The sequence below is a fragment of the Microplitis mediator genome, chromosome 6 (assembly GCF_029852145.1).
Source record: "Microplitis mediator isolate UGA2020A chromosome 6, iyMicMedi2.1, whole genome shotgun sequence".
NCBI lineage: Eukaryota > Metazoa > Arthropoda > Insecta > Hymenoptera > Braconidae > Microplitis > Microplitis mediator.
Genome location: NC_079974.1, coordinates 20139420 through 20153669, shown reverse-complemented (window position 1 = coordinate 20153669; position 14250 = coordinate 20139420). Strand labels below are relative to the sequence as shown.

The 14250-nt window shown below is 34.5% G+C and overlaps 4 protein-coding genes across 4 annotated transcripts; all 4 read left to right on the top strand.

Annotated features, from left to right (window-relative positions):
• Positions 1-112: 112 nt before the first annotated feature.
• LOC130669345 (glycine N-methyltransferase-like) lies at positions 113-1753 on the top strand. Its single transcript, XM_057472166.1, has 3 exons — positions 113-538; positions 889-1145; positions 1292-1753. The coding sequence occupies exons 1-3, from the start codon at positions 208-210 to the stop codon at positions 1568-1570; spliced, it is 867 nt and encodes a 288-aa protein (XP_057328149.1). The 5' UTR covers positions 113-207; the 3' UTR covers positions 1571-1753.
• Positions 1754-1958: 205 nt separating this feature from the next.
• Positions 1959-4064, top strand: LOC130669342 (uncharacterized). The gene has a single exon (XM_057472163.1). It carries the CDS (start codon positions 2535-2537, stop codon positions 4062-4064), a length of 1530 nt encoding a protein of 509 aa, XP_057328146.1. The 5' UTR covers positions 1959-2534.
• A 5628-nt stretch (positions 4065-9692) lies between these two features.
• On the top strand, positions 9693-11335 carry LOC130669344 (glycine N-methyltransferase-like). Its single transcript, XM_057472165.1, has 3 exons — positions 9693-10113; positions 10496-10752; positions 10884-11335. Exons 1-3 carry the CDS (start codon positions 9783-9785, stop codon positions 11160-11162), a joined length of 867 nt encoding a protein of 288 aa, XP_057328148.1. The 5' UTR covers positions 9693-9782; the 3' UTR covers positions 11163-11335.
• Positions 11336-12172: 837 nt separating this feature from the next.
• Positions 12173-13677, top strand: LOC130669343 (glycine N-methyltransferase-like). The gene is made up of 3 exons (XM_057472164.1): positions 12173-12591; positions 12814-13070; positions 13216-13677. The coding sequence occupies exons 1-3, from the start codon at positions 12261-12263 to the stop codon at positions 13492-13494; spliced, it is 867 nt and encodes a 288-aa protein (XP_057328147.1). The 5' UTR covers positions 12173-12260; the 3' UTR covers positions 13495-13677.
• The last annotated feature ends 573 nt before the right edge of the window (positions 13678-14250 follow it).

The window sequence follows — 14250 nt, the reverse complement described above, 5'->3', positions numbered from 1 at the left end:
TCAGCAGATTAATGCCATTGAAAAAATCAAATTATCTCATATTTTTTTTGTTTCTTTCTTTTATCAGTATGATGCGCTGCAATATGCTTCTTAGTGTATAAATAAGCTATTCGATAACATTGGTATCAGTCTTAACGTATCTTACGACTTAATATCTGGTCTACTGGTCGAATAAATTACCGAGCATAATAATAAATATTTTGAAAAATGGATTTAGTATTTCGTACTCGTACTCCTGGGGTTCCTGCTGAGGGTGTACGGGATGAGTATGCCGATGGAATAGCTGCTGAAATCTGGAAAACTATAATTGGAGATGAAAAACAACGTACTCAAGTTTACAAAGACTTTTTAGTGGGTTCATTACGTGAAAAGGGTTGCAAGAGAATCCTCGACGTTGCCTGCGGCACAGGAATTGACTCTGTAATGCTCATTGAAGAAGGATTCCAAGTTGTCAGTGTTGATGCTTCTGATAAAATGCTCAAACATGCGCTCAAAGATCGATGGGAGCGAAGAAAAGAACCTGGTTTTGATGAATGGGGTAATTTTATTTATTCTGTTATCATACTGTAAAAAATTAGGAGTTCATTCGGAGTGACTACGGGTTTTATTTCGATTCCAAATTCACTCTGTCACTCGGAGTTACGGATTTAAAAACAAATTAACTCTGAATTCAGAGAAAATGAGGAGTTTGTTTTTTTAGTGGAGTTTTAATATTAAAATAAAATTCTTTTAAAAGGTAATTTTACTCCGTGTCGCATTCACGCTGCATTAAATCTGCGTTTACTTCGAAAATTTTTTACAGTGTATGACTTAAATTTAGCAAAAAGTCAACAATGTTTTTCCATGCCTCTTGAAAAAGTTAATTTATTTATTTATTTTTTTTGTTAGTTATCGAAGAAGCCAATTGGTTCACACTGACTAAAGATATTGGACATCTTATTGGCGGTGGTTTTGATGCTGTGATTTGTTTAGGTAACAGTTTTGCTCACATCCATGACACTTATGGTGATCAGAGAGAACAGAAACAAATATTAAAAAACTTTGAGATGTGTCTTAAACCAGGTGGCTTTCTTCTTATTGATCATAGAAATTATGATAACATTTTGGATGGTGGAGTTGCTCCAACGAAATGCATTTACTTTAACGTAAGTGTCCATAAATTTAGTTTACGCTATAATATTTTATTCTTTTTTTTATTATTATTTATCGAAAATTTATTATTAAAAAATATTTATATTCCACTAATATGATTTTTAATATAAATATAATCGATGGGTTTTAATTTTTTTAGAGTCCGCATATGAAAGATATAAGAACCTCAGTCTTATTGGTTTCCGGTGTGCCCCAATTGGTTATCCAAGATTACTTTTTGTCCTTGGATGAGAATAACGATGATCCAGAGAATCGAAATCACTTTCGCTTATCTCTCTATCCTCATCGGCTTAATGCCTTCAAGGATATGCTACGAGAAATATTTTCCCAGAAGACCCACAAAATTTTCGGTGACTTTAAACCTCTTAATGAGGTAAAGGACCCAGTATTTTTCATTCATCAGATTGAAAAAAAATAATTGTCACATACAATTACACTGTAAAAAATCGGGAGTGAATACGGATTTTATTTCAATCCGAATTCACTCCAATCCGAAGTTTTAATATTTAAATTAATTTATATTTAATAGACACAGCTGTTAATTAGAACCGTAATTATTTTAATAAATAATTCGTTCAGATATTAATAATTAAACTCAAAATATTGTATTTTCAATTTATAAAATGTTTTAGTAACTCACTAAATTATAATTTCATATATATAATATACAGTGAAAATATTAAATTAATGAATAACTATAGTGATATAGTTTTTCCGTGAATTGTTTATATTTCGGTACAATATGAAATTTTACCTCGTGGTGTGATTGATGTAAATTATTCATAGATTTAATGTCATATCTCTACTAGAAAAAATATAAATAGGGTAGAGGTAGCATTTGTGGCCACTGCTCCATTTTTGGACATTTAATCCTTTATTTTAATTAATGAAAAAGTGTGAAATAAAATTTTCATTTCAGTGGTGGGATAGAAGTATCTTTAAACATATTTACAAAATTGATTATGTTACTGCGTCTTTTACAAATTATTTTATTTGAATTTTTCAAGTGTCTAAAACAGGCCCTAAAGTGACCAAAAACGGTGCCTCTACCCTATATTGGTACTGTAGCTTATAAAAAAAAGTTAAGGTAAAAGTCCTATCACCTGATTAGGGAACTAGTACCCGATCAAGTAGGAACTAGTACCCAAATCAATATTTAAAAAGATATATGAACTTTAACTAAGTAAAATTGGGGATTCGATTGGAAGACGTCGGACGTGACACATGCGTGCTACATTCAAGTGCAATGAAAAGCGAATAGATAATTAATCAAAACACACATATCTACAAGATATAAAGAGCGCCTTTCATAGCATCTAATTCTTTAGTGAAAACGAGTTATTTCAACAGAAATAATTTATTGAAACGTTAAGTCGCGCAAAATGCAAGACTATAACCTAGAAAACAATCCAATGACCGCAACAACACCAAACGGCCAGGATTCTAGAAGCAGGAAAAGAACGAGCTTACAGAGCCATCTAGACGCCACAGAAATTAAGATAAATAAATCTGAGAACAGATACACGAACGCAAGCAAAGCTCCCTTCACCGTACTAATTACCTACTCTAATGGTAAGGAAGACCAAAATGAAACAAAGAAAAAAAACATTGGAAACTTACATCCAATGGACGTTGGCAGAGCTTTAAGAAACAAAGACTCCGCTATTAAAAGAATTGACAGGAAAGGGGCCAATCTAATTCAAGTAACGTATGACAACCCCTTAGAAGCAAATAATCTTGTGGAATATCAAGAGACATGGCTACCAGAAAACTGGATAGCGTACATCCCTGATTACAAAACCACAAGAATCGGAGTAGGGAAAGGTATAAAAACCACTCTCACAGAAAAACTAATTAGAGAAGGTTTAAGCTGGGACCATCATCCCATAGAGATTATTAAAATGGAAAGATTCACAAGACCTCCACCAAGAAATTGCCCACTAAATAACTCTGAAAGAACTCCTACCGAAACGATCAAATTTGTCTTCAAGGGAGAAAGACTCCCCACCCAACTTAAGATATTCAAAACGATAATAAAAATCGTCCCATTCGAACCAAGAATAAAACAGTGTCGCAAATGCCAAAGACTAGGCCACCTAGAAAAACAATGCCGTGGCAAAAAAAGATGCCCAATTTGCGCTGAAGAACACGGCGAAGAAGACTGCGACAAAGCCAAGATCCACTGTGCCAATTGCAGAGAACAACATAAAGCAACCGATCAAAACTGCAGATCAAAAATTTACACTAGAATAACAAACAAAATTAGTGCTCATCTGAACATCGACAGAAAAGAAGCGCAAAAAATAATAAAAAGAGAAGGGCTGATCACCCTAGAAGAGACAAGCAAATGGCTAAAAAGACAACCAAGAGGAGAAGACAATTGGATTTTTCCAAACAACCATACAATAGCAGCCTGGCTCCCACCAACATGGAGCAATTCAAATTTCCAAGGCAGCAATGGGAAAATTCAACAAAGATCCAAGCCTCAGAACAACTCAAAGAGGAATTTTGAGACCAGAAGGAAAATTAGAAAGATCGAAAAGACAACAGATGACAACGAACCTCCCGATTTCTCCTCTCCAGAATCCTGGACAGAGGAAAGCAGCAATCAAGAGGAGGAAGCATCAGAAAAACAAACACAATATTACACAAATACTCAACAAACACCAATCTTGGTACTAACAACGAACGGAGTAGAAGAAACAAACTTCGTAGCTGTGGAACTCAACCAATTCACACAAGATCAAATCACAGCATTTGACAGCACCAACAATCAACTCATGAACCAAGACAAACAAGAAGCACTAAGCGTCTTGTCAACTGAAATTTCTCAAACCCAAAAGATCAATGAAATTCCAAATTCAATAGTGGGAGATTACCACTCCCATCCTACTGAAACTATAGCACAATGACTCAAACGAACTCCGATTTGAGAATAATACAATGGAACTGCAGGGGCTTGAGAAACAAATCTCACCTCATACCGAAAATCAGCACAAACAACGACATTTTAATTTTATCTGAAACTTGGCTTACTGAAGAAACAAAATATGGGATAACAAAAATGAACTTAAGCAGAAAAGATAGAGAAAACAGAGTGGGAGGAGCCATAGCAACTAGAAAAGGACTACAATATGAAGAAGTCTCACTAGATCACCCCATATTTTCAGACGAAGATTTTGAAATAATTGCAATCAAAATTATTTTATATCACAAAAAATTGACCGTAGCAAGTATCTATATCCCACCCAACAAAAGAATAACCACAAACCGCTGGAAAATTTTACTAGAAGAATTACTAAGCATAAGTAACGAAGGCCCCATCATAATCGGAGGCGATTTCAATACTCACAATGAGGAATGGGGCAGCACAAGAACATCAGAATCAGGGTCAAACCTATCAGCAGTACTGGAAGACCTGGATCTCTGTGTATTAAACGACGGTAGCCATACCTACATAAATCACAATCACGGCAACAACGCGCTAGACATAACAATCACAATCAAAAACTCAAAAGCTGACTTCACCTGGGAAATGACAGACATGACTTTAAATAGCGACCACATCGCAGTCCAAATAACCATGTCAAATGCAACAGAGAACATTAAACACACACGTCCGCAAATACTGACAAAAAAGGTGGACTGGACACAATTCCAAGAGAATATATCCAACACCTTAAATAACACAGACTTTCAAGAAACCGATCATCTTACCGCATACTCTAAACTCTGCAACATAATAAGAAAAGAACTAATATCAAACGGCGCTAAAGAAACAAACAACAACCATCCCACACCTAAACACACAAATCGGAACAACAACAAAAGCAAGATTTGGTGGAACAAAGACTGCGATGAAATAATAGAGACCAGAAGAATCGCACTCAAAAATTACAAACAAAACCAAACTCAAGAAAACTGGAATGAACTACAAAAAACAATGAAAGAATCAGGTGAGAAGCTAAGGAAAATAAAACTTGAAGAAGGCAAGAAATTTGCCGAGTCAATAAATCCACGAATGCCGATAAAACAAATTTGGAACATAATAAGAAGCTACGATGGAAAAACAAAAACAACACCAGACAACTATTCAAAAGAAGACATAGAAGAAGAAAAAAAAGCAATAGATAAGCTAGCCCCACTAAACGACTCTGATGAACACCTGAACATCACTATTCCAGAAGAAGCTGGCCGGAACGTCATAAAAGGAATCTGGCTCCCTTTTAAAACAGAAGAAATCAACTCAATCATCAGCCACCTCAAACCACACTCAGCACCAGGTACAGATAAAATCTCCAATGAAGTCATCAAGAATCTCCCACCCACAGCCATAAAAACTCTCACTCGCATATTCAATAGAATACTAGAAACAGGAGACATTCCTAAAGAATGGCTAGTAGATGACATATGCCTGATACCAAAACCAAAAAGCAGAGCACTACGACCGATCTCTCTAGCCTCATGCATGCTTAAGATATTTGAAAGAGCTTTTCTCAACCGCATGGAGTACTTTATGGAGACAGAAGAAATCATTCCCAGCAGCCAATTTGGTTTTAGGAAAGGTAAATCATGCCAAGACAACATAGCTATGCTAACAACTGAAGCCTACAACGCATTCGCTAAAAAGAAAATGATAGGCCTATTACTCATTGACTTTGAAGGAGCATATGACAACATGAATCCTCAGGTACTGGTTGACATCATAGGAAAGCTGAGAATACCCCTAAAAATAGTAAAACTAATAGCCAACCTCGCAGGCGAAAGAACAGTAAACTTTTACCGAAACGGAAAAATAATAGACACCAGGAGAATAAAAAAAGGAGCAGCACAAGGTAGAGTGACAAGCCCAATTGCCTTTAATACATATGTAAGAGATATAGACAAACACATAGGACAAAAATGTAAGATAGGCATGTACGCGGATGACGCGGGACTATACACAGTCGGAGACGATGAACAAGATTGCATAAACAACTTGGAAGATGGTCTTAGACACCTTCAACCTTGGCTAGAAATAATAAATCTCAAAATATCAATAACTAAAACAAAACTCATGATCTTAAGCAGGAAAAAAAGACTTCAAGGAGGAATACAGGTCAGAATAGACAATGCAGTAATTGGAAGATCAGATACTGCGAGATTTCTAGGAGTAATTCTAGATACTAAACTAAAGTGGAAACCTTTCATCCAAGAAGTGAGACGTAATATCAACAGAAGTGTTGACGTAATGAAAGCACTAGCAAGGAAAGCATGGGGAGCGCACCCATCTACTCTACTTCAAATCTACAAAGGACTCACCAGAGCAAGAGCAGACTGGGCATGCTTTTGTACCCAAACAGCATGTCAAACACTCAGAAAACAAGTAGAAAGAGGCCAAAATGCAGCGCTTAGAGTTGTTTTAGGCTGCTACCCAGCAACACCAATAGTCGTCTTGCGCGATTTAGCTAACCAACCAACTGCCGAGACTAGAGGGAAAATTCTGACCAGCAGATACCTAGCCAGAACATACTGCTCCAAATCCCACCCTCTAAATCAAAAATTAGTAGAAGCTGAAAACCTCAGAGAAAGGAAATTTATGACAAAGACCGGCGTATCCTTCCTCCATAAAGTATGGAACGAAGAAAAACAAAACATATCCAAACTCGAAAGATACGACAAACTACCCTGCTTTGAGATACCACTGAAACCACAACTCGAACACATAGAACAGAACATCGAAATAGGTAAAAAAATAAAAAAGAAAGAGGCAAACCCAGAAGAATTTGAAAGAGAAATAGCTAAAAACAGACCAAACTGGACTGTAATCTACACGGATGCCTCCAAAACAAAAGAAGACTCTCACATCGGCATCGCATTCACATCCGCGATGCCAAGAATGGATAAAAAATTCAAAATATCAAACGAATTTAGCATAGCAGAAGGAGAAGCTGTAGCAATACTTCAAGCTCTAAAAACGACAAAAAACATGGACAGCAACAATCTTCTGATTTGCACAGACTCAGCGAGCACGTTATCAGCTCTAAATTACGTAGGCATCTCTGGGAAAGTTAATCCAATCATCCTTGAAATAAAATCCCTTGTGAGCAGACTCAGATCAGCTGGCAGGGAAACAGAATTCTGGTGGTGCCCAAGCCACATAGGCATCAAAGGCAACGACAAAGCGGATGAGTTGGCAAACCAAGCCAGAATGGACGGCACCTACTTAGACATCAAACCAAACTATAAAATTTATGTTAGGTCCATAGAAAAGAAATATAAAGAAGAAAATACACAAAACAATGAAGAAGAATTCAAAAAAGCAGGTCAAACTTATAGAAAATACAAATCCACAGCAGCTAACAGCAATAAGAAAGCATGGTTCGAAAACAAAAACTTAAAAAGAATATCAATAACACTAATAAACAGGATAAGATCAGGTCACATATGTACTAATGAGTACCTAACTAAAATTAAAGTTATAAACGATCCTGCATGTGACTGCGGATACGAAATACAAGACATAAATCATCTATATTTCAACTGCAGTCTTACCAAAGCAGCTACAGAAGACTTTCAACAATTCCTAGCAAAAGAAAAGATCCAGCCACCCTACGACATCCGGAACCTCGCTTTCAGCGAGAACGAAAAAATCATCAATAAAATTACTCAATTTGCAATAGACATCAAACACATAACCAATCTGACTCACATCATAGTCGCAGAGGAGGACGACAATCCTCCGACTTAAATTTTAAATCTCCCGCGAGAATACTCACACAACGCTTAACACATACACAACCATTGGCTGTACGGGATAACCCAGAGGCCAGCTGGGCAAACAACCCAGCAAGAGAGAAAAAAAAAAAAAACTAAGTAAAATTCGAAATTTTAGGTAAATGTCAAGATTAACGGTTTTATAATTTAAAACCATTACATAAACCATGTTTTTTTAACATAATCCATCTGTTAGGTCCCAAGAACATCGAAAATTCGAACGAGATTCTTCAAACCTGTGTTTTAATCATTCAATTTTTCAAAAGAATTGCAAATGAGGTTGGTACTTAAGAACAATTTCGATTAATAATTACGGGCATTTTATATTTTATATAAATATATATTAATTGATACTTACCATAAGTTAATAACTGAACATATTGTATAGTATTGAACATTAAAATTTAGCTAAAATTTCGAATTTTACTTAGTTAAAGTTCATATATCTTTTTAAATATTGATTTTAGAGATTTGACTTATAAGAACTTTTTTGTAGAAGACTAAATTTCCTACAAAAAATGTCACGTACTTTTTTTCCCAAAAGTCAACCGTTTACAAGTTAACAACAAAAAACCACTAATTTCGTAGGAAATTAGACTTTCAAGGCTTCCACGAGGGCTGTAGTTGAAGGTACTGCTAAGCACATACAGGCTTTTTCAAAGAGCTACAATTCTCTTCCAAGAAAACTTTGAACTGATAAGATACGTGAATATGGGGCTGAGTTTTATTCGATAGAAAGAAAAGAATCAAAATTTACATGCTTTTAGCATGGGAAACTTCAACGACGTTGTTCCAGTTCTTAAAATTGTTATTAAGAGCTCAAAATTTCACTGAATTTTTATTATTACATGTAGAACAAGATTTTTGATGGGGAACGAAAAAAAAAAAAATCTTCGTTTCAAACGGAGCACCCTAATCAATATTTAGTAAAATTCAGTAAATATAGATATACGAATACACGAGTGATCGGGTACTATTTCCCTGATCGGGTACTGGGTCTCGTACCTTAAATTAAAAATGAATGCTTGTTTATGGCATAAATAACTTTATATTTGAAGCGGCTGAGGCAGTCGTTTGGCACGCGCGTGGCTCGGGATATCACCGAAGTTTAGAAGCATCGAGTATGATCGCTACTTGGCTGGGTGACCGCTAAGCTACGCGTCAGGTTCGAACGAAGGTCTCTGACCGTTAGGCGCGGGATGAAGATCCACTGATCGGTAAAATGGGAATTTTATCAATCTCTGAAGCTTCACCCAAACCGATAACTGTACTGGCCAGGTTTTCTCTGTGGTTTTCCTATGCCACTGCACCTCCATTGCACGAGGGAGGTTGTAGGGCATCACCGTAATGATGCAGTACAGTATAAAGCACAAGTCGGGCCACAGCCGCACAAAAAACTGGGTATAGGAAAAAATTAGCTGAGTAAATATTGTATACCATGTGACAGGCAATGCCTACATACATGGTGGATTCGTAAATAAATAATAACTTTATATTTGATGATATTGTTTACATCTGTCTTCTGCTTTGTTGTAATATGCCAGCTAACAATAAAAGGTAACAAAAAAAAATAATAATGACTATAGATTAATAAAAACCATATCAAAAAAATATTCGTTCCACTTTCAGAGTATTAACTTCGTAATAGCAACGGAATACCGTTCAACAGATTAATGCTATCGAAGAAATTAAATTATATCTTATATTTTCTTCTTTCTTCTTTCGTTTATCAGTATGATTAATGGCATATATTGTTCTCAGTGTATAAATAAGCTGTTCAGTAACATTGGAATCAGTCTTAACGTATCTTACGACTTAATATCTGGTCTACTGGTCGAATAAATTACCGAGCATAATAATAAATATTTTGAAAAATGGATTTAGTATTTCGTACTCGTACTCCTGGGGTTCCTGCTGAGGGTGTACGGGATGAGTATGGCGATGGAATAGCTGCTGAAATCTGGAAAACTATAACTGGAGATGAAAAACTACGTACTCAAGTTTACAAAGACTTTTTAGTTGGTTTATTACGTGAAAAGGGTTGCAAGAGAATCCTCGACGTTGCCTGCGGCACAGGAATTGACTCTAAAATGCTCATTGAAGAAGGATTCCAAGTTGTCAGTGTTGATGCTTGTGATAAAATGCTCAAACATGCGCTCAAAGACCGATGGGAGCGAAGAAAAGAACCTGGTTTTGATGAATGGGGTAATTTTATTTATTCTATTATCATATTGTTAAAAATTAGGAGTTAATTCGGAGTGACTACGAGTTTTATTTCGATTCCAAATTCACTCTGTTACTCGGAGTTACGGAGTTTAGAAAAAAAAATCACTCTGAATTCAGAGAGGAGGAGTTTTTTTTTTAGCAGAGTTTTAAAATTAAAATAAAAGTCTTTTAGAAGTTAATCAGCCTTCGAAGAAATGAAATAAATAAGCAGTCATTCGTTCTGCATTCACGCCGCATTCACTCCTGATTAAATCTGCGTTGACTCCGAATTTTTTACAGTGTATGACTTAAATTCAGCAAAAAGTCAACGATGTTTTTTTTATGCCGCTTGGAAAAGTTAATTTATTTATTTTTTTGTTAGTTATCGAAGAAGCCAATATGTTAACACTGACTAAAGATATTGGACATCTTATTGGCGGTGGTTTTGATGCTGTGATTTGTTTAGGTAATAGTATCACCCACGTCCATAATACTTATGGCGATCACAGAGAACATAAACAAGTATTTAAAAACTTTGAGATGTGTCTCAAACCAGGTGGCTTTCTTCTTATCGATCACAGAAATTATGATAATATTTTGGATGGTGCGGTTGCTCCAGCGAGATGCATTTACTATAACGTAAGTGTCCATAAATTTAGTTTACGCTATAATATTTTATTATTTATCTAAAATTTATTATTAAAAAAAAATTATATTCCACTAGTATAATATTTAAAATAAATATAATCGATGGGTTTTAATTTTTTTAGAGTCCGCATATGAAAGAAATAAAAATCTCAATCTTATTGGTTTCCGGTGTGCCCCAATTGGTTATCCAAGATTACTTCTTGTCTTTGGATGAGAATAACGATGATCCAGAGAAACGAAATCACTTTCGCTTATCTGGCTATCCTCATCGGCTTAATGTCTTCAAGGATATGCTACGAGAAATATTTTCCCAAAAGACCCACAAAATTTTTGGTGACTTTAAACCTCTTAATGAGGTAAAAGACCCAATATGTTTCGTTCATTACATTGAAAAAAAATGATTGTCACATACAATTACACTGTAAAAAATCGGGAGTGAATACGGATTTTATTTCAATCCGAATTCACTCTAATCCAGAGTTTTAATACTTAAATAAATTTATATTCAATAGAAACAGATGTAAATTTGAAACATAATTATTTTAATAAATCATTCGTTTGAATCTTAATGATTAAACTTAAAATATTGTATTTTCAATTTATAAAATGTTTAAGTAACTCACTAAATAATAATTTCATGTATATAATACAGAGTGAAAACATCGAATTATTGAATAACTATAGTGACATACTTTTGATGGGAATATTTGATATTTCGGTACAATATGAAATTTAATCTCGTGGTATGACTAATGTAAGTCAGATTTAATGTCATCTTTCTACTAGAAAAATATATAATTACTTTGGTACTGTAGCTTATCAAAAGAAGTTCAATTAAAAATGAACGATTTTTCTTGGCATAGATAACTTTATATTAGATAATATTGTTTAGGCCTATCTTCTATTCTGCTGTAATATGCCAGCTAACAATAACAAGTAACAAAAAAAAATGAAAATGACTAGATTAATAAGAACAATATTAAAAAAATATTTGTTCCACTTTCAGAGTGTTAACTTCGTTAAAGCAATGGAATATTATTAAACAGATTAATGCAATTGAAGAAATTAAATTACAGTCGACTTCCATTAACTCGGACAGTGAAGGTGCGGAAATTTCGTGGAATTCCCTAGTTAACGGATATCCCTTCTCCCTTAAAAAGTAAACTATGCGCATGCGCACTTATATCACATGTATGATGACATATAAATATACACAGACCCATACAAGTCTATAGCATTGGGTGGGAGACAGCGGAGCTTCTAGTAAGGGTCAAGATTGAGGGGAAGTTCCGAGATAATAGAATCCATGTTGATGGAGTTCGACTGTATCTCTTATATTTTCTTTTTTCTTCTTTCGTTTATCAGTATGATTCGTGGCATATATGCTTCTTAGGATATAAATAAGCTGTTCGATAACATTGGTATCAGTCTCAACGAATCTCACGACTAAATATCCAGTCTACTAGTTCAATAAATTACCGAGCATAATATTTTGAAAAATGGATTTAGTATTTCGTACTCGTACTCCTGGTGCTGCTGCTGAGGGTGTACGGGATCAGTATGCCGTCGGGATAATTGCTGAAATCTGGAAAACTGTACTCGGCGATGGAAAATACCGTACTCGAGTTTACAAAGACTTTTTAGTGGGTTTATTACGTGAAAAGGGTTGCAAGAGAATCCTCGACGTTGCCTGCGGCACAGGAATTGACTCTAAAATGCTCATTGAAGAAGGATTCCAAGTTGTCAGTGTTGATGCTTCTCCTAAAATGCTCAAATATGCGCTTAAAGATCGATGGGATCGAAGAAAAGAACCTGGTTTTGATGAATGGGGTAATTTTATTTATTCTATTAGCATACTGTTAAAAATTAAAAGTTATTTCGCAGTGATTACGGGTTTTATTTCAATCAAAATTCACTCTGTCGCTCGGAGTTACGGAGAAAAAAAAATCACTCTGAATCCAGAGTAAAAGAGGAGTTTGTTTTTTCAGCGGAGATTTAATATTAAAATAAAATTCTTTTAGAAGGTAATTTTACTTCTGTTTTTTTTGTTAGTTATCGAAGAAGCCAATTGGTTAACACTGATTAAAGATATTGGACATCTTATTGACGGTGGTTTTGATGCTGTGATTTGTTTGGGCAACAGTTTCGCTCACATCCATGACACTTATGGCGATCAGAGAGAACAGAAACAAATATTAAAAAACTTTGAGATGTGTCTTAAACCAGGTGGCTTTCTTCTCATCGATCACAGAAATTATGATCATTTATTGGATGGTGGGGTCGCTCCAACGAAATGCATTTACTTTGACGTAAGTGTTCATAACTTCAGTTTACTATATAATATTTTATTATTTTTTTCGTTATTATTTATCGAAAATTTATTATTGAAAAAAATTACATTCCACTAATATGATATTTAAAATAAATATAATCGATGGGTTTTAATTTTTTTAGAGTCCGCATATGAAAGATATAAGAACCTCCGTTCAGTCGGTTTCCGGAGTGCCCCGGTTGGTTCTCCAAGATTACTTCGTGTCTTTGGATGAAAATGACGAAGATCCAGAGAATCGACATGAATTTCGCTTATCTCTCTATCCTCATCGGCTTAATGCCTTCAAAAATATGTTACGAGAAATATTTTCTCAAAAGAGCCACGAAATTTTCGGTGACTTTAAACCTCTTAATGAGGTAAAGGACCCAGTATTTTTCGTTCATCAGATTGAAAAAAAATAATTGTCACATACAATTACACTGTAAAAAATCGGGAGTGAATACGGATTTTATTTCAATCCGAATTCACTCCAATCCGAAGTTTGAATACTTAAATAAATTTATATTTAATAGAAACAGCTGTTAATTAGAAACATAATTACTTTAATAAATAATTCGTTTAAATATTAACAATTAAACTTAAAATATTATATTTTCAATTTATAAAATGTTTAAGTAACTCACTAAATTATAATTTCATATATATAATACACAGTGAAAACATCAAATTATTGAATAACTATAGCGATATACTTCTTATGGCAATATTTTATATTTCGGTACAATATGAAATTTTATCTCGTGGTATGACTGATGTAAATCAGAATTAATGTCATCTTTTTACTAGAAAAATATATAAATACTTTGGTACTCTTGCTTATCAAAACGAGTTCAATTAAAAATGAATGTTTGTTCATGGCACAAATAACTTTATATTAGATAATATTGTTTACGTCTGTCTTCTATTCTGTTGTAATATGCCAGCTAACAATAACAAGTAACGAAAAAAAAATAAAAAGATAAAAATGACTCGATTAATAAAAACAATATCAAAAAAATATTTGTTCCACATTCAGAGTGTTAACATCGTGAAAGCAACGGAATTTCATTAACCAGATTAATGCAATTGGAGAAATTAAATTACAGTCGACTTCCATAAACTCGGACAGTGAAGGTGCGGAAATTTCGTGGAATTCCCTAGTTAACGGATATCCCTTC